General features: G+C 34.8%; 2 protein-coding genes across 2 annotated transcripts; both read right to left on the bottom strand.

Moving 5' to 3' along the window:
- Window positions 1–8,328: 8,328 nt before the first annotated feature.
- Window positions 8,329–9,138, bottom strand: LOC142340439 (uncharacterized). Its single transcript, XM_075391015.1, has 2 exons — window positions 9,134–9,138; window positions 8,329–8,818 (listed from the first exon to the last, which is right to left on the bottom strand). The coding sequence occupies exons 1-2, from the start codon at window positions 9,136–9,138 to the stop codon at window positions 8,455–8,457; spliced, it is 369 nt and encodes a 122-aa protein (XP_075247130.1). The 3' UTR covers window positions 8,329–8,454.
- Window positions 9,139–12,728: 3,590 nt separating this feature from the next.
- Window positions 12,729–16,679, bottom strand: LOC142340138 (cilia- and flagella-associated protein 107-like). Its single transcript, XM_075390609.1, has 3 exons — window positions 16,334–16,679; window positions 15,484–15,697; window positions 12,729–13,224 (listed from the first exon to the last, which is right to left on the bottom strand). Exons 1-3 carry the CDS (start codon window positions 16,416–16,418, stop codon window positions 12,861–12,863), a joined length of 663 nt encoding a protein of 220 aa, XP_075246724.1. The 5' UTR covers window positions 16,419–16,679; the 3' UTR covers window positions 12,729–12,860.
- Between the last annotated feature and the right edge of the window lie 4,359 nt (window positions 16,680–21,038).

Genomic DNA, 21,038 nt, shown 5'->3' with positions numbered 1-21,038 from the left:
TCCTAGTTAGATACGCAAAGATTATGCCTATTTTGCAAATTGTCTATTTGGTTAACTTGCTGGTGTACTGTCGAAGATGTCACAATTGTGGCAGCTTGAGACGTTATATTTTCTAGGTTATTTACTCTGGGTTTTGATTTTATAGAGTTCTTCCGTATACAGCGAACCTTTGCAAAATGATTAGATATAAAACAGTTTTTTCCTCGTGGTGTTCACTATTGACTCGTGGTGGGCAGTATTGACGATGAAAAGCAGACCACGTGTAACCGAAGTTTGGGCAGAGAGATGGTTTAAAGTTGTCTGTATTTGTCCTGGGAATGTTCCAGGATTTTGATTGTTGTTAATTGAGGGATTGGTGATTGGGATTGATACTGCGTATGCAGGAGTTCCGGAAATTTCAAGGTGTTTTTGTATAGCCATCTCTACATTGAATGTTAGCTCTAGCAATTTTTCAGTTTTCGTGTTTCTTTCAGGAGTTTGCGTTGGATTTCTCCATCTAGCATATTTGCAAAAAATGCATCTCGAATAATCAATTCTTCATGGCTGCCAGGGTCACAATTTGGAGTTGTTTTCTCGTCAGAAAAATGCAACGGTCCAAAATTATTTTTTTTTGTTTTAAAAAGACGTTGGGATGTCCCACAAGCCTTTTGTTGTTATTTGGTCTATCTGAACCTTAGGTCCTTTTTAACCAAAAATCTTCCTTCCGTGCCTAAGATGAGACAAGTAAGGGCGACGGCTTTGCTGTCACAGAGTACCAAAAGGTCTGTGACCACATAGAATTCCCGTAGCCTCAGTCCTTTGACATTTGCTGAACTATAAATTCTTTAATTGTTCGCTTCTGATTCTACTAACACCTTGACTTTGATTAGTGCTTTTGTGGACGTCTTCCTCATAGATCGGGATGTAGTGGGGGGTGGTGTTACCTTTTAGTGAGGTACCTCGCGTAGGATATCTATCGAGATTCGTTCGTTAGCTAAAATTGCCACTTTTAGAATAATTCTTCATCTCTACCATCGTAGTGGAGGTTCCAAGTTGGGTTGTTCCCAAAAAAGTTCAATTCCGAGTAGAGCGCATTCTATAGGTGCTGACTCCGCCATGTGATATCTTGGTAGATAGGTCAGCAATTGAATTTCTAAAGTTTTCTGAATTAAGTGAGGTGGATTCTCGGTACAAATCCTTATTCGAAGTTAAGGCTTGAATTATATGATTATCTTATTAGAGATGGGAATCTAATGCGATTACACTTTTAGAATCTAGATTGGAAAACTGTTGAGTTTCCACTTGTCAATTACTTTAGACTCGAAACTAAAGGGTTAGAGGAACAATTTAATTCGACTATTGTTATGAGAATGAAATTAAGTGAAAGTGGGGAAAGTGGGCGATGTGAAAAAATTGAACAAAATCCTTTCAGAAGGAGGTAAAGTTTCATTCTGTGAAGTAAAGAAGACATGATTATATCATATCTGATAGGTGAAGGTTAATAGCAGGTGAAGGTTTAGCACATAATTGATTGATGTACCACACCCCTTTACAACAACAACTTCAACTTCTTTTGACTCTCGCCACTCAAAAAATCTGCCATTTAGTGTCTAAAAGCAATAATCCTATTCCAAACAACCAGGACAGTGCCAGTTGTAGTATTGCTAATTGGATAATTACCGCCACAATTAACGATAGTACAGAATCTTTAGAAATATAACTCGTCAACTTTGTGAGCACTTTAGACTTAGTCCAAACTGACTAGAACATAAAAGCCAGTTACAATGTTGAAATTGTGTGGAGCAAAAGAATGTATCATTCATAGCCAAATTTGCTGGTTTTTTCTTTATAAAATATTGCTTCTGCTTTGGCGGTTGATTCGCTGCTGCTATTATTATGCGTAGTAACTGAAGGATATTGAAGCTATCCAGTACGCTCTTCACAGCAGCAAGTCTGAAACAAAAGTATGACAAAAAGCGGAAAACTAATCAGCTCCACGAATGACCTTCGAAATAGTTCGGAGCAAGTCATAAACTTCGTGATTAGTAGTCGTGTTGACTGAAGTTTAAACACGTACGAGCCTAGACCTTGCTACTGAAGCAAGTCATTTCTTCGACACAACCAGCGCAATTTAAGACGTTTGCTTTGCACTTCAGTTTTTCTATCCCTCTCTGTTCTAAGATCAAATACTCTTCTACTCCGCTGAGCGGGAATGCTTTGCAGCAATTTTTAGTGTGCCGAATTTCTAACAACCAAAAACTTGGAATAATATCCACATCCAGAAGTAAGATGGAATGAATTACTTGATTAAGATTAGACTGCTCAGCATATTTTCAACCTAGCAAATACCCCATTTCGTGCTCTATCATTTCAATCTGGTTCATAAAAATTCTTTTTACTTATTCAATTTATTCTTAGAACATCACACGTAGGTTTGGCAATTAGAATAATACATTGTGAGCGAATATACGTACTCTTATACATAATGAAGGTAGCCTGAACTAGTGTGGTTCAATTGAGATCAAGCAAATTAGATCTCCACCACATCAGTATTTTAAAACTGGTGCGACGAGGAAAAAAGAGCGTCGATTAGGCACCAAAAATTAAGGAGCTGGTGGACTTTTTGATTTTTTTGTGGCTAGTTTTCCATACAAAAACCAAAGGTAACGCAGGCTCTTTACCCCGCTATCACACAGGTTCTATAAACAGAGTTTACACATACCCCTTATCCCAAAGCCTGTGCAAGATGTTCTAAGACTCTGAACTTTCCAATTTCGCCCAAACATTGGAGACGGGTTCTCCCTAAAAAAACAGTCTACTCGTTAGTAAATTCGCCCAACGGTTCTTTGGTTCTCTGACCCAATTTTTGGAACTTTGGTACGGTTTTTTAAGTGCACGTGTAAGCAACTCATTCTGTATCAAAAAAGCGTCTTTGTACCTCCTCTCTCCCTCCTAAACAATAAGACACGACCGACAGCATTTTTCTTACTTTAAGAACAAATAATTGTGTTCAATTTAATCAAATCTTCAATGCTGTCAACATAACGTACTTTACTATCCGTTTAGTCCTATATGCGAAACCATACACTCATATTCAAAAATTTGACTCTCTATTGTTGTTCTCAACTTTTTTAGCGTGTCTTAAACCTCTTAAATTTTAATTTATCAGCTAATTTAGTCATCTTATCATCTTCGAATCCCTTAGTTCTGCAACTGCAAACTGACCCACATGCAAAGGAGTCTAGTTTAACATTATTCCTACGTAATACTTGTATAGTGTACCTATTGGTGTCTCTAAAAATTAATACCACACTCTGATAGCTACGAATAGCGTTGTATTGTTGACCAAACGTCCCAATAATTACTATAAAGCCTAAATTTATCCCATGAATTCCTGAAATTTTGCAGGTTTGTGTTCTAAAAGTTTTCCATCCAGATTTTGTCTACTGTTTGCTTAAGTTACAGGGATTAGTGGGAATTCTTGCAAACATCAGCCAAATGTACATTCTTTTTTTCTGAGATTATCCAGAATAAATATAAAAATTTCAAGTTTTTCTTATAATTTTCAAATATTATGGCGACTTTTGGTGTTAAAATAGTGCCACATAAATTCATCCCAGTTTTGTCCTTATAACTGAACTGGTCCCACATTTGGTCCCCTATTTTGTAAATTTGGACCCACATTTAGCTTGATTTGACTAAAATAAGTCCAAATTTTCTCTATGGTTGTCAATTTCATCGTATTTAGCCTTAAAAATTTCATTTTTATCGCATTTTACCTATAATAACCCAATTTTAGACCCTTTGGCCCTATAATTATCCATTTATGACATAATATTTCAAGTTTGATCCACACTTTTTGAAAATTTTGTGTTCTTAGACCAAAATTCACCTACAGATAACCCATAACTGACTGAGTTTAGTAAAGTTCAGCCCCAATTTATGCTATTTAACCCATAATCGAAACAGTTTGGACCACAAATTGCTAGGTTTGACCCAAATTTTTGACAAATTGGCCCAGAATTGTGAAAAAAAATGTTAAAATTGACCCAAAATATTCCAATTTTGCCCTGTTTTATCCAAAAACACCCTTTTCCATAAAAGACTTGTCACATTTTACCAATGTTTTTCGCAAAAATTTGGCAAAAAAAGGGTAATAGTTATCAAGTTTGACTAAATATCCGAACAAACTGACAAAAAACTAACGTGAATTTGACAATCACGACATTTTGGCAACCAGCATCGCCTGTTTTGTGTTAGTATACTAATAAAAACACAGTGTTTTGTTAAAAAAACTTAACTACCGAAACGGCAAATTTGACAGAATTGTCAGAATATGTTTGTGCAATTTTCCTAAATAAACGTAACTTTCGCTGTTATTTTATGATATTCAACCTTTTCTTTCGCTGATCAGCGATATATCCGATCTTCCTTACTAGGATACGTGTAAATTTGCATAAAAATACACTTCAATTAAAAAATTAGCAAAATTTCTTAGCAAAAAGTGTATAGAAAAAATATTAAGAGACAAACAAATAATTGTTAAGGATAATTTATCAGATTGCCAAGTACTCAAATACCTCACTGACGTCGAAACATTATAGGTGAAAATGGTTTATTGTAAAAAAAATAAAAATAAAACATTGAGCAGTAGATTATAGTTATTGTTCAATAGCTTAAATCAACGCACTCTATTTTTGGATTTGCAATGTTTGTACACTTAACAACAGACTTCCAATAAACGAGCGAATGCAACTAAATCTTAAATTGGCGCGTTGCTAGATAATAATAATCTGTATAACGTTGAAGAAGTTTGCTTTGTTTGGCCAATATTACACAACTTCCTTAAAGAAATCATTCTAAGAGAAAGTGATAGTTGTATCCTACTAATTTAAACAACAACTTTCTCTCGAAACACTCAAAAAACCAGAAACATTCTCAAAAACACTGAAAATTTTGTCACACAGGCAAACTTTCCTTTGGATTTAAAATTGTATAGCCGATAATGATTGCTATCATCGAATAAACAAATGTTTATAAATCTTTAATCTCATTTTTTAGCAAAAAAATTTTTTTTCTTTTTAATGTCTTACAATTTAGCCTATGAACATTGACTGGTCCAATGTTTTTTCAGATGGAGTAAAAACTTTTTTTTTAGTTTTCATTCTTTTTAACTCTATTTTCTCTATTTTGTTGTTATTAAGTATTTTTCTCTCCAAAGTAATAGACATTGAGTTTTGGATGTAAATATTAATTGTTGCTATAATTTGATTTTGTTTTTTTTTGTTTTGTCTTGTCTTGTAGGCTTGAAAAAAGCAGGTTTTGTTGGCACTCGATTGTGACATTGTTCCCTTTACTAAGTTATTTTTTTGAAGCGGTTTCTTTTTATTTTTCCCCAATTGTTTTTGAACAAAACTGAATCTTTGAAAAAAGTTGTCTGTCTGTTCCTCATTTGGTAGACATTTAGGCCAAAAATGTGGAAGAGCGATTCCAGAACATTATGTGAGAACTGAGAACGCACGTTACCGAGCCTTCTTGTTACATACATATTTACATCAAAAAAATTTAACCACATGCAAAAAGAATTTATAATTTTTTTCTTAATTTCAATGTTTATTTCTTTTCTCTTTGGGATGGAGGTGTCAAAAACAGCTCCAACGGCTGTTATGTTTGCAAATTGGTAGACCTTAACGGAACAGAAAGGACCTCAAAGGATCAACAGATAAAATTTTCAATATTTGTGTTCTACTCATCACTTTGGGAAATTGATAGAAAATTCCAGTTGCCAATTTGGAAAACTGAACTTTATTTTCAAATAATTTTAGGCCGAAGCATCCCATCAGCTCTTACACTTGGAAGAAAAAACTTGAGTCACCTTACGAAAAATAACATATATCTTTATATTTTTAATTTTCTAAGTTATCAACTTCTGTGCTTTTTGCGTTTTTAATTTCCGTATTTTGTTTAGAACATTTAGAACCTAACCCACTACATAAGCTGTCATCAATCCTTTTTTAGGTTCTATGATTGAAAGTAAGGAAAAGTTAAACAGATGAAAATTTCGAAAAATAGCAGACAGATTGCTGGAAATTAGCCGCAAGTGACGATTGTGGCCTTCCATACAATTGAAAAGACAAAAAAAAAGATAGACAGATTGACCACAAGTCCTTTAATAGAGCACTAAAAATTTTGGGTTAGATTTGGACTGTCATTTTATGAGACCAATACTCTCTCTAGGGAAAAAGCCCTAATAGAGCCTGTTCAAAATCAAAAATTCAAGACCATTTAACTCAAGAATTAGGGCCTATACGTTTGGCAATACTTAGATGCGCACTATTGTTGTTTAAATAAAAATTGCTTTTCAAAAAAATTAAAGTTTATTAAGTGAGTTAAGAAGTCATTTGAGTGAAAAGAGTCAAACAATTGACATAAAAGCAGAACAAGCGACATTACGCACACAAATTTTAACTGCGAGTCAGTAGAAGTAACCGAAACTGATAAAGTTACCAGTCCCAAGAACCATCGACGGAGACGACGAATGAAAATACATATCAGGACTGGTAATGAAATACCATCCGAGATTTTAAGGAACACTCAAGAAAATTAAACAAAAATATTTTCATTGCTAAAACTCTTGAGGCTTTTTGGCACGAAGGCAAGACATGAGACCTCTAAATTAACCTATTTAAAAAAAATTTGCTTAATACCAACTTTTTTATGAAATCGGTTCAATATTATATCTGGAAGACCTGAAAAAATCATTGGCATTTGAATATCGATTAACTCAGAGAATGACAAAAACAAAAAAATTGAAATCAATTGCAAATTTAAAAAAAATTGCTGAAGATTTTGATAATTTTATCTTCAGAAGCAATTCTCTTTCACTAGAGGCTATCAAGTAACTCAATTCAAAGATTTAAGAAATCATTGCCTCATAAAGATCGATAATGTAGATAAAAACCAATAGTTTTTAGAAAAAGTTTCATGTTTTTTTTTAAAAAAAAACACAGAATTTCGTTCTATTAATATGATGAAAACCACTCAGTTGCCCCTAGTGAAAAAACTATCAAGCAATTGAGGAGGTTACCTTGCTAATGAGACCAGAAAAACTGACAAAAGACAAAAGTTTTCTAAAAATTATCAAAAAAAATGCAAATGTTTTAGAAAAGTTTCTAAAGTTCGAAATGTTAAATTGTACGAGACAACTCTATTGACATTAGAAACCCTGTATTAACTTTTATTCAGACCATGCAAAAGGGTTTCTGGTCCTTGAGGTTGGACAAAAGACCAAACAATTGACAAAAAGTTCAGGAAAACTTGAAAAAGATTGCAGTTCTCATCAAAGAAATGCTAAAATTCGAGACCTTAAAAGCTTTACAAACTATTCAGTTGTCACTAGAAACAATGTAACGCCCTAGTATAAAACTTCAAAAAATTTTCTCTGACCCTGAGGCAGAAAAAACTCTAAAAATGACAAAAAATTGCAAAAATTAATTCCTTTTTTGTTTTTGTTCGTAGTACAAAAACGTTTAGCTCTTAAAATGGTCATAGCAAGTAATTTTATCTCGAAAGAGATCTCAATCAAAGTTTTTTAAAAAAATTATTCATAAATATATATATGTATATATATATATATATATATATATATATATATATATATATAATAAATGTAATAAAAAATTCATCAACCTAAGACTAAACAAAAATAAAACTCACAAATTCACCAAAAAATTGAACTACTGTGAGCTCAAAAACTCCTAAAAATGACATTTTAATCCTTAATAGAGGCCATCACAGCACCTGCACCACTCTAAGAACTTGAATGACTGCTTAAGCCCACTTTGGGCCTCTAATGAAACTTAATGTTGGCTGGGTTTTACCTGTTTATCCCGTTTTGAAAGATCAAAGTCATTGAGAAATTAGTAGAAACATCTTGAAATCACAGCCCACTAAAACAATCCCAATTCGTTGCGTTGCAAAAAAACCCACTATCCCCAATAATAACCGCTGTCGCTTCGCGGCTATTAATTGCCAACAAATTCATGATATCATTTTTTAAAAAAGTGGGCATGAAGAAACTGAACACTCGAGTTTATATGGAAAGCTTCGGAAGTTTCAGAAATGCGATGCAATGTACATTAATTAATTGATTGAAAAATCTCAGTTTTACAATTATATACGGTAACTCTTATTTAATTTTTACTCAAGAGAAGAATGGTGAGCGGATTTGTTCGTTTCCCTCTTACTCTTATATCATTCTGAATCAGGTTCAGACAACCTGTTTTGTTGCCCATACTTCTTATTTCCTTATTTGCCTAATGCTTATCTTGCTTATTTATCAAATTAGAGTGAAATCCGTGTTTTTGGTTGGTGTTCAGAGATTGCAGAGATATTAATGCGGAGGAACTATTTATTTATCAAATGAATAATCAAGAGGTTGTTGCAAATTTAGTTTTAGGATCCAGATATGGCAGATTAGGAAGCAGTCGCTAATGCATCTAAAGTCTTAGAGCTCAAGGGCAAAACTGTTGACTTCTGTTTGTTGAGAGACTTCCCAATATAGAATCTATCAACCCTCGTCTGCTCCGGAACTTTCCCGAAGAAGTACTTGGTTGTCGTTGTGAAGTCAGTTCTACCCGCATCCGAGGCACTGGCGCACTTCTCTCGATGCCAATTGGCTATTTTAGTCTGAGCCAGACCCCGGTTTGTGGGTTCTCTGGAGATTGGGTGGTCTGAGTTCTCGGGGATCCAGGCCATCTGGGTTCCCACTTTCCATTCCCTCTGGTCCGGCAAAGTTTGAGATTGTGGTCTTCCCCGACCGTTGTAGTCTTGGTAATACCTGCAACATCAAATTGACGCCATTAATAACGATTTCACTCAATCAAAGATCTGCCTATAGATAAACCCGTACCGAACTCCAATTGTAAATCAGTGCTGGGCAATTGTCAATGCAAGTCTCCAATGTAATATATTTTGATCGCTTCGTCGCCTGAGACTCGCTTCTTCAGGCGTAAATAACGGCGCAAAAGACAGCATTACAAATGTCTTGGTGGCGCAGAGAGGAGTCCTCAAATACCTCACTGACGTCGAAATATTATCGGTGACAATAGTTTATTGTAAAAAAAATAAAAATAAAATTTTGAACTGTAATTACCTCATTATGGTTATTGTTCAATAGCTTAAATCAACGCACTCTATTTTTGGATTTGCAGTGATTGTACACTAAATATCAGGCTTCCAATAAACGAGCGAAGGCAACCAAAATCTTTAACTTGGCGCGTTGCTAGATATTAATAATCTGTATAACTTTGAAGAAGTTTGCTTTGTTTGGCCAACATTACACAACTTCCTTAAAGAAATTATTCTAAGAGAAAGTGTTAGTTGCATCCTAATTAGAAAATCTGGTAGCAGTAGCCAAATTCTTTCCTATCGAGTCAGAGTTTTCAGGACAATTTAAACAACAACTTTCTCTCGGAACACTCTAAAAACCAGAAACATTCTCAAAAACACTGAAAATTTTGTCACACAGGCAAATTTTTCTTTTGGTTTCAAAATTGTATAGCCGAAACTGATTGCTATCATCGAATAAACAAATGTTTATAACTCTTTAATCTCATTTTTCAACAAAAAAAATTTTTTTCTTTTCAATGTCTTACAATTCAGCCTATGAACATTGACTGGTCCAATGTTTTTTTAAATGAAGTAAAAACTTAATTTTTTTTAGTTTTCTTTCTTTTTAACTCTATTTTGTTGTTATTAAGTATTTTTCTCTCCAAAGGAATAGACATTGAGTTTTGGATGTAAAATTGTTGCTGTAAATTGATTTTGTTTTTTGTTTTGGCTTGTCTTGTTGTCTTGATAAAAGCAGGTTTAGTTGGCACTCTATTGTGACATTGTTCACTTTACTAAGTTATTCTTTTTGAAGCAGTTTTTTTTACTTTTCCCAATTGTTTTTGAACAAAACCGAATTTTTGAAGAAAGTTGTCCATCTGTTCTTCATTTGGTAGACATTTAGGCGAAAAATGTGGAAGAGCGATTCCAGAACATTATGTGAGAACTGAGAACGCACGTTACCGAGCCTTCTTGTTACATACATATTTACATCAAAACATTTTAACCTCATGAAAAAGATTTTATATTTTTTTCCTAATTTGAATGTTTATTTCTTTTCTCTTTGGGATGGAGGTGTCAAAAACAGCACCAGCGGTTGTTATGTTTGCAAATTGTTAGACCTTAACGGAACAGAAAGGACCTCAAAGGATCAACAGATAAAATTTTCAATATTTGTGTTCTACTCATCTCTTTTGGGAAATTAATAGAAAATTCCAGTTGCCAATTTGAAAAACTGAACTTTATTTTCAAATGATTTCAAGCCGAAGCATCCCATCAGCTCTTACACTTGGAAGAAAAAACTTGAGTCACCTTACGAAAAATAACATATATCTTTATATTTTTAATTTTCTAAGTTATCAACTTCTGTGCTTTTTGCGTTTTTAATTTCCGTATTTTGTTAACATTTAGAACCTAACCCACTACATAAGCTGTCGTCAATCCTTATTTTAAGTTCTATGATTGAAAGTAAGGAAAAGTTAAACAGATGAAAATTTTGAAACATAGCAGGCAGATTGCTGGAAATTAGCCGAAAGTGACGATTGTGGCCTTCCATACAATTGAAAATACAAAAAAAATTAAGATAGACAGACTGACAACAAGTCCGTTAATAGAGCACTAAAAATTTTGGGTTAGATTCGGACCCCCTTTTTTTATGAGGCCAATACTCTCTCTAAGGAAAAAACCCTAATAAAGCCTGTTCAAAATCAAAAATTCAAGACCATTTAACTCAAGAATTAGGGCCTATATTTTTGGCAATACTTAGATGCGCACTATTGTTCTTTAAATAAAAATTGCTTTTCATAAAAAATAAAGTTTATTAAGTGAGTTAAGAAGTCATTTGAGTGAAAAGAGTCAAACAATTGACATAAAAGCAGAACAAGCGACATTACGCACGCAAATTTTATCTGCGAGTCAGTAGAAGTCACCAAAACTGATAAAGTTACTAGTCGCAAGAATCATCGACAGAGACGACGAATAAAAAAACATATCAAGACTGGTAATGAAATACAATCCGAGATTTTAAGGAACACTCAATAAAATTAAACAAAAATATTTTCATTGCTAAAACTCTTGAAGCTTTTTGGCACGAAGGCAAGACATGAGACTTTTAAATTAACCTATTTAAAGAAAATTTATTTAATACCAACTTTTTTTGAAATCCGTTCAATATTATATCTGGAAGACCTGAAAAAATCATTGGCATTTGAATATCGATTAACTCAGAGAATGACAAACACAAAAAAATTGAAATCAATTGCAAATTTAAAAAAAATTGCTGAAGATTTTGATAATATTATCTTCAGAAGCAATTCTCTTTCACTAGAGGCTATCAAGTAACTCAATTCAAAGATTTAAGAAATCATTGCCTCATAAAAATCGATAATGTAGGTAAAAACCAATAGTTTCTAGAAAAAGTTTCATGTTTTTTTTAAAAAAAAACAGAATTTCGTTCTATTAATATGATGAAAACCACTCAGTTGCCCCTAGTAAAATACTATCAAGCAATTGAGGAGGTTAACTTGCTAATGAGACCAGAAAAACTGAAAAAAAACCCTGTATTAAATTTTATTCAGACCGTGCAAAAAGGTTTCTGGTCCTTTGGTTGGACAAAAGACCAAACAATTGACAAAGTTCAGGAAAACTTGAAAAAGATTGCAGTTCTTATCAAAGAAATGCTAAAATTCGAGACCTTAAAAGCTTTACAAACTATTCAATTGTCACTAGAAACAAAGTAACGCCCTAGTATAAAACTTCAAAAAATTTTCTCTGACCCTGAGGCAGAAAAAAACTCTAAAAATGACAAAAAAAATGCAAAAATTATTTCATTTTGTGTTTTTGTTCGTAGCACAAAAACGTTTAGCTCATAAAATGGTCATAGCAAGTAATTTTTTCTCGAAAGAGATCTCAATCAAAGTTTTTTTAAAAAAATTATTCATATATATATATATATATATAATAAATATAATAAATAATTCATCAACCTTTGACTAAACAAAAATAAAACTCACAAATTCACCAAAAAATTGAACTACTGTGAGCTCAAAAACTCCTAAAAATGACATTTTAATCCTTAATAGAGGCCATCACAGCACCTGCACCACTCTAAGAACTTGAATGACTGCTTAAGCCCACTTTGGGCCTCTAATGAATCTTAATGTTGGCTGGGTTTTACCTGTTTATCCCGTTTTGAAAGATCAAAGTCATTGAGAAATTAGTAGAAACATCTTGAAAACACAGCCCACTAAAACAATCCCAATTCGTTGCATTGCAAAAAAACCCGCTATCCCCAATAATAACCGCTGTCGCTTCGCGGCTATTAATTACCAACAAATTCATGATATCATTTTTTAAAAAAGTGGGCATGAAGAAACTGAATACTCGAGTTTATATGGAAAGCTTCGGAAGTTTCAGAAATGCGACGCAATGTATAATAAATAATTGATTGAAAAATCTCAGTTTTACAATTATATACGGTAACTCTTATTTAATTTTTACTCAAGAGAAGAATGGTGTGCGGTTTTCTTCGTTTCCCTCTTACTCTTATATCATTCTGAATCAGGTTCAGACAACCTGTTTTGTTGTCCATACTTCTTATTTCCTTATTTGCCTAATGCTCATCTTGCTTATTTATCAAATTAGAGTGAAATCCGTGTTTTTGGTTGGTGTTCAGAGATTGCAGAGATATTAATGCGGAGGAACTATTTATTTATCAAATGAATAATCAAGAGGTTGTTGCAAATTTAGTTTTACGATCCAGATATGGCAGATTAGGAACCAGTCGCTAATGCATCTAAAGTCTTAGGGCTCAAGGGCAAAACTGTTGACTTCTGTTTGTTGAGAGACTTCCCAATATAGAATCTATCAACCCTCGTCTGCTCCGGAACTTTCCCGAAGAAGTACTTGGTTGTCGTTGTGAAGTCAGTTCTACCCGCATCCGAGGCACTGGCACACTTCTCTCGATGCCAGTCGGCTATTTTAGTCTGAGCCAGACCCCAGTTTGTGGGTTCTCCAAAGATGGGATGGTCTGACTTCTCGGGGATCCAGGCCATCTGGGTTCCCACTTTCCATTCCCTCTGGTCCGGCAATCCTTGAGACTGTGGTCTTCCCCGACCGTTGTAGTCTTGGTCATACCTGCAACATCAAATTGACGCCATTAATAACGATTTCACTCAATCAAAGATCTGCTTATAGATAAACCCGTACCGAACTCCAAAAGTAAATCAGTACTGGGCAATTGTAAATGCAAGTCTCCAATGTAATATATTTTGCTCGCTTCGTCGCCTGAAATTCGCTTCTTTCAAGCGTTTATAACGGCGCAAAAGACAACATTACAAATGTCTTGGTGGCGCAGAGAGGAGGACAAACGTCTAAGGAGAGGTAGTACGTGGGTGCGATCACCGTACAGATCTTTATTTTTACACTTGACCCAAGTCTGACCATTTTATAATCAGACTGAACGCATGTCTGACAAGCCAAAAAAAGGGACATGCATCAGTCTATGATTCAGTAATGATTCTGAATTGTATTTATACTGGCCCAGTACTGAAACGCACTTGGAGTTAGGTACGGTAAGGCGAGAATTTTATTTCTGTTACAAGAAAGTGGACAATATATGGTAAGCCTATACTATCGAACTATTTATCAATGCAGTTTACAATGTCATGATTCCTTCATAACAAAAAATTACCATATCGTGTTCAAAAAAGTGACGCACTGAGGGACGTTGTGGTCTGCATATAGCTTAAACAAATTTTAAAATAATAAAAAAATTCTTGGTGTCTTTAAAATAAATCGCGCCCTTACACACTTGATCAAATCTTATAAAAAGCAGAACTCCTGAAGATTGCCATTAAACGATACGGTCCGTTTTCAGGCGCTTCAAAATTGGAAGAGAAATATCATGATATTTATCGCAAAAGTTATGAAGTGAAAACCAAAATCCAATTGATTGTGAAAAACAAGGAAAGCCAGATTTGAAAGCAACTTCAATTTTGCAATATCGATGATATAAAATTCCCTTTATTTAAACCGTAATTTAATCTACTGAGTTGATCATTCAGTAAAAACGAATTTTCTAAATTTTTGTTAGCCAAATTTTTCAACCGTGGCACGCTCAAAATTCTAAATATTGTTAAAAAATCAGTTTGACAATTCCAGTTTGACAAAAAAATGTTTAAGTATTTCATTTGATAAACTGTTTTTTAGCGAAGAATGAATTTAGGGGGACATTTTCTACTGATTGTTTGCTTGAGCACATATTTGACCATGATATTGTTTTCATGTCTTATGCAATTAGTGATTAACTTAAAAACTTTTCAAAAAATTAAGCTCCTGAGCGGAAAAAAGTTTGCAGTCGTCTCTTATGAGAGAAACTGTGTCAATTTTGTAGATGAAAAATTCCTTCTTGAACTACTCGCTAATCAAATTGAAATGAAAAATTTCCAAGAGCTGTGAAAAATACAACAAAGAATAAGAAATAACGATCTTTGAGATAAAACATCCAGTCTAATTGTCAGTAATTTTGTCGATTACGATTAGGATAAAGATAAGAGTTGTACACGTGTGACAGCGAGAGCACTGACAGCGACATAGAAATTTAACTCAAAATTAACTCAAAAACAAAAATTTCCCCCACTATTGTCGACGGTGCCTTTTTTGAGCAAACCTTATTTAGGTTAGAAACATTTTCCACTGTTGTTCATGCTCATCGTCGCTGTTGTCCACATCGTGTCTGTTGTCCACGGTTGCACGGTTGTAAAATTTCCACAATTTTTATCAGCGTGCTTTATAGACCAAAATGAATAGAGCGCCTTATAGGTGAATAATTATTGACTAGCTCCTCAAATTACTGATTGATGATTGGGAGGACAATTGGAGCCTTCCCAAATACACGTCTATAATTCTGACTGATCTAAGTGGAGTTATAAAACTTCAGGCTAATTGGTATATTTATGAAACTACAAGAAAAGTTAAATAATTGGGGCAAGTAATATTTTTAACACGGTGATGTCATGTTGAAGCTTATTTTTTTATCTATTCTGTTCCCCACCCCCACCCCCCCCCTCCCCCCCCCCCAAGCTTAGTGAGTATAAATTTTTTATGACCCCCAGGCGCACGTGTTATTTTTTTTAACAACATATGATTTGTAACTGGGGGTCATAAAAACACCGGGGGGGGGGGGGGGTGAAATAGAATAGATCCTTTTTTTGAACCGACAGATAATATTCGAGTATGGAAGAATTAGATCTTTTATTTAAAAACTATGACTGTTAGCCAATATCATCCCATTACGCCGCCCAAGCTTAGTGCGACTAGAAATAGCTAAATTTGTATCCTCAACAGAAGTTAGTTAAATTTACTTTTTCCATATAAAAATCTGAAGAATATTACCATGTGATTAAATTGTTGGCGTATTTTTTGCCGTGGTGTCCAAACAGGTGTTGCTTGCCAATTCCGTCTCCCTTGAATACGGCCCCCCTCCTCACTAAGAAGTCAGGAGACACCCCTCCGTATGGGTTGTAATCTGTCCTGTAGGAACTGTCGTGGTTCAGATTGGCCTTGTGGTATCTCTTCCTCTCCTCGTACCAGTTCCCAATCAACACACCTGAGTTGAATCACTTTGAAATCAAAATTGTTTCCATATATTAATTAAAAATTGTAATCTTTCCTATGATAGCCCCCCCCCCCCCCATTATGGTATGTTTACCATGATACCATGATGGGGGGGGGGGGGGCTATAGGTTATCTGACCACTAAGCCGGGGGAGGGGGGCTATAAAAATTGTTTCAAAAAACCTCATTATGGTATAATTATGTTAATGGAGGGGCGGGGGGGGGGGTATACGCTATATGACGACTAAGTGAGGGGGGCTCTAGTGGGACATGTCCAAAATTTCGTACTACGGTACAATTGGTTCATTCCAGATACAGTCCGGCAGAAGTTTTGCTTTATAGCACGCGAACATACAGAGCCCTCCTGTCAGTGACTATACCGTTATGGGGAGACTTTTAATGGGAAAGAGTCAACAATTTTACCAGTCCTTTTTGTGAGTTTTGATCAATTAATTCAAGCTCCGAAAGATTTCATTTTTTCGCATAAATAGCATGTTTATTTGGGTCTTTCCCATTATAGCCCCCCCCCAGCTTAGTGGTCAGATAATCATTAGCTCCCCCCCCCCCGATTATTTTTAGACCAATTTTCTTTTTATCAACTTTTTAAATACCGAAACCAATAAGTTTACCTGGGTCATAACGAGGTTTTGTGTCCCATGCCGGCATCCCGGCTGCAAAAGCTGCATTCTCCACACTCCCCACGGTTTCCGCCATTAGGTAAACAATTAGTTAGCTTAATAACACAACAAATATTACTAAGTTTTAAAAGTGAACAGTGGTTTGATTAAACCAAATTTGTACAGGTAACGCAAATAAGAGCGTGTGTGTTTTTGAATAAACCACGTGCTTACTACCACAAGAAGAGAGAGTTTTTGGTCCAGTGCTTTCGGCTGATTGTTGCTTTGGATTTAAATTTGATACCTTTGAAAGAATTAAAACAGAATACATTAACTGTCACATGATACTGTACAACATGTATATTTAATATTCCGTTTCCTATTTAGCGTTTTTTTGTTTGTTCACAGTCAGCCATTAGGAGTACATTTTCCTTCTCAGACCATGAACGAAATGTATTGCTGGCGATAGAATTATACACAGAAAATCTAAATCGAAAATCGTTGTCAGGATGGCCAGATCTATTCTGTTTCTGCTCCCTGTAATTGAGCGTAAAACGTTTACGACCCAGGCTCACGTGCCATTTTTTTTCGCAGAGTAACTGGCTATATCGAAATACATAATTGGATCTTTTCCGTTTATGCCCCCCCAGCTTAGTGGGCGCATTTTATTTGCACCCCCCAGACGCACGTGCCATATTTTTACATAATGATTTACTATGTAATGGCACGTGCTCTGTGCCTGGGGGCGCATAACCTACTGGGGGTGTACAAACTGAAAAGATCCACATAATTTGTAATTGTGTGCATAAAAAAGACTGGGCGACAGAACAGATTTGAATGGCCGAAGTGCTTTAATACCCGTGTCGAGGTTTTTGGGTAAATTTTTGTAAGAAATGCGGTGAATGCGGTGAATTTTTGTAAGAAATGCCGTGATTGCGAGGAATGCGGTGAAAAAAAAAACAATTCACCGCATTTCACCGCATTTCTTACAAAAGATTACACATTTCTTCCAAAAATTCACCGCATTTGCTTTTCAACATTTACTCAATCTGATTTAACTTCAGAAGAAATATAAAAGAAGCAAGTGACAGCTGGAGCAGTGGAAAAAGCAGTAGAAGGCATGCATGAGGTGAGAGGTTCGCACCCGTGTAGAGCGGATGCTTTTTTTGTAAGAGTATTGAGTACGCGGTGAAAATAAAAATTTCACAAAGGTTCACCGCATTCACTCCAAAAAATGCAAGAAATACGCGGTGACAATTCCTTTTTTTTTCACTGTAAGTCACCGCATTTCTTACAAAAATTCATTGCCATCCTCAACACGGTAGTTTTTGAGCTAGTGACTGTGGTGCCCAGTTCTCGGAAGGTTTCCTTGTAAGATATTGCACGATTCTGGTAATATAACAGAAGTTCATACTGAGGAAGTACAAAAATTTGTCAACTCCCGGGCTGACCACCATAAATCAATCTTAGATACCATATCAAAGTCAAGTATTGTCCTTATGGTATCTTAGAAACCATATCAAATACCATACAAAAAACAAACAAGGTCTCAAATGAACTTTTTTGGATCACAAATTAAGCTCGAAGTGACAAAATTTGATTTTCATTTGAACAAATAAAAAACTTTTTCAGGGGACTTAGACTCCATATCCAAGACCATAGAAATCTATGAATCATAGAAGATCACAAACATAAATTTTTTTTGGTAAAAAGAGCTCGAAATACGGCAGAAAACAGCAAAAAAGAAACAAAAGATCGTTTTCAAAACAGTTTCACATAACAAAAAAATTGAAGGTGTCCTGGGTTCCATATCCAAGACCAAAGAAATCTGTGGCCTAAAAAAACCATAAACAAAAGTATGCTTCCGTTTTCTGACAGTTTTTTTCCACCTTTTCATCAAGTTTTGTCCCAATCAGGAACGGTGAGATGGACTGGAATTCCTCACAGAAACACGCCAGGGGTGCCGTTTAACGCCGTGAAGAAGATCTTTCGGCAATTTTTGGATTCGAAAATAATTCAGAAATTGAGGTATAAATCAGCAATTCACTAATATTAATATCTTTTAATGTACTTCACCAATTTAGTTTGCCAGAGTTGCATTTCGTTGGTGCTACACGATTCTTCATTGCTCTTCTGAGTGCTTTCCTGAATAAGGCAGGTAAAAAAGTTAAACAAGGCCAAACCTTTTAAAAAGTTCAAATTTTTGTCTTGTTGGTTCACCCAAAAATCAAAGACCATAATGGTTTCTTAGATACCATATCCAAGATCATACAATTTACCATTTGTGATAATGAAGTAAAAAGCTTTCATTAAGTTGGTTTTGAAATTTTTGGCTGAATGTTAGAAATCATTCCCAAGATCATATATGGTGTCTTAGATGCCGTATCGAAGACCATAATAATTTCTCAGATACCATATCCAATATCTTAAAAAAGCCGAACTGTGAGAAAATCATCTAAAACTTGCTGCTCTGCTGAAATTATCGTTTATTTGTGAAATCTTAGAAAACATACCCATGATCAAATATGGCTTCTTAAAAACCATAGCAAGATCATAGAAGAAATTTTGCCTTGACTTGGATGGAACCATATATGGTCTTTGAAATGGTGTCTAAGAAGGGTTATCCTGGGCTGAATTGTTTTCTCACAAAAATGCATTGAAGATTATCTTGTACGATCATTAAAAGATCATTCGTTTTGAGCTCCAACCTATTGGTCCAATTTTGTCTTCAAATCAATCATTTATTGCAAGAAACAATCAACAAATTTTCTAACAAAAGTTGATTGATCAGAAATAATTAATTGATTTTCAGACGAAATTAAAAGCACACCCCAATTTAGTATTTGTTCCAACCCAACCATAGTGGCGAAGGAAATATATGCTTAGCTGGGTTTACTTAGTTCAATCTAATTTGAGCAATTGATGTAAAATGAGTTGAATGGTATTATTAGAAAGCACGGCAAAAGCGGAACTTGAATTTCGAAAGTTTTTTTTTCTGAGTTTTGTTTTTTCGATGAATAATCGATTCGACATTCGACATGATTTTTTACTTTAGCGTTATTTCAAGGGCAAATTTTTCGAGAAATCACGTTTTATGCTAAATTTTGGATTAATAATGTGGTTCTAATGGGAGGACAGCATTAGCAGTGCTAGTTTTGGTTCGTCATGGAGCTTTACGCTCGAAAGGCTTCAAATTTTTCTGGGCTTTAAATTCTTTTATGCCTTTTATTTTGCTTCTATCCTGGTTAAAATTTCGTTTTTTTCCTGTCCAGTGACCAACAAGTCAATTTAAAGATCAAAGTTTGACAAACTAACGATCTTAGGTACCTTGGCACTAAGCTTATTGCATTTAGTACAAGTTTTTGGAGAGTATCTCACGGCTCTATGGCTGAGTCTTTGTATTTTAGTAGTAACTTTTTTAATTAATGTCTGTGTTTCGCCTGCAATTGTGTTTCTCCTTGTCTGAAGATTTAGTTCTGCTAATCAAACTTCCAACGAGCTTCCTCGTTAGTTATAGGTGACCACTTCTCATGTTTTAAGTTGATAGATAAGGACTCTTGCTTTTCAATATTTTTGTTTCCTAGAAAAGAACTTTTGCCTCCTTTTGATTTTTTCTGCTAACTTGTAGCTTGATATGATTCTTGAGTAATCGCAGCGACACAGAAATTGATTTTTTTCAGCCACTTTTATGTGGTTTTTTGACTTTGAATGTCCCGTTTTTCGTAATTTTTTGTAAATATGTTTTTGTTTCGGGTTCTCTTTTCAAGTTTTTTTCGCATTATCACAATAATGACAGTTCATATATGCATTGAAAAGACTTCAAAATAAACAAAAAGTTTTCATAGAATAGTACTTGGTTTTAATGGGTTCAACATTAAGCTCTCACATTTTTTTTGATTGTTTGATTTCTGGGGTCTTTCCCATTGTAGCCACCCCATGAAATTAAAGACCCCATTATGGTATATTTACCATAATGGGGGCTATAGGTTTTCTGACCACTAAGCTGGGGGGCTATAATGGGACAGACCCACTTTTTGACTGCATAAGATGGACTTTTTGTTGCCTTATGACATTTGTGAACAAACAGACCCTATATTAGTCGTGCAATCTTTTTCATACCATTCTTGGTCCGACAAATTTGATTTTTGGTCCTCATTAATAGGATAAATAAGAAAAACACGGAGGACATTATGATGTTTTAGAGCTGCTCGGTTTAATTAGATACTAACTATACGATTCAGCGAACTGTTTTGAAGCTATAAACTCATAATATGACGTAGTTACTCCCAACTCTTCGCAATCGTCCACTTCGCACACTTCCAGAACTTAACTCTCCCCCGCCTTAGTTGACCGCCAATGCGAGCAATTGTGAGAGCAATTTGAGATTATATTTCTCCTTTTCTTCTTAACTTGTGTTTTAGGCCAATCAAGATATATCAAATCAATGATTTGTTAAGCAAACATTAGAATCTCTTTAATTTTTGTTTGTTTTGACTGATGATTTTTTATAGATTTAAGACTCTGTTTTCACAAAACGTTTTCTAAGTTTTTGTTACTCGTCAATGTTGTGCTACTTGTACTCATTTTTTCTAAGAGTTCCATCACAAGCAGGCCTCGCTGATGCTCAAATTTTGGATAAATGAATGCAATAATCTTTTTAGTTAATTGATGCTAATTTTGATGAACTCAAATTGTGCTTTCGCGAGTTGCGTTTGAG

The sequence above is a fragment of the Convolutriloba macropyga genome, chromosome 5 (assembly GCF_964194025.1).
Source record: "Convolutriloba macropyga chromosome 5, txConMacr16.3, whole genome shotgun sequence".
Lineage (NCBI taxonomy): Eukaryota > Metazoa > Xenacoelomorpha > Acoela > Convolutidae > Convolutriloba > Convolutriloba macropyga.
Note: the sequence above shows the minus strand (reverse complement) of the source record. Positions and strands in the feature narration are given on the sequence as shown.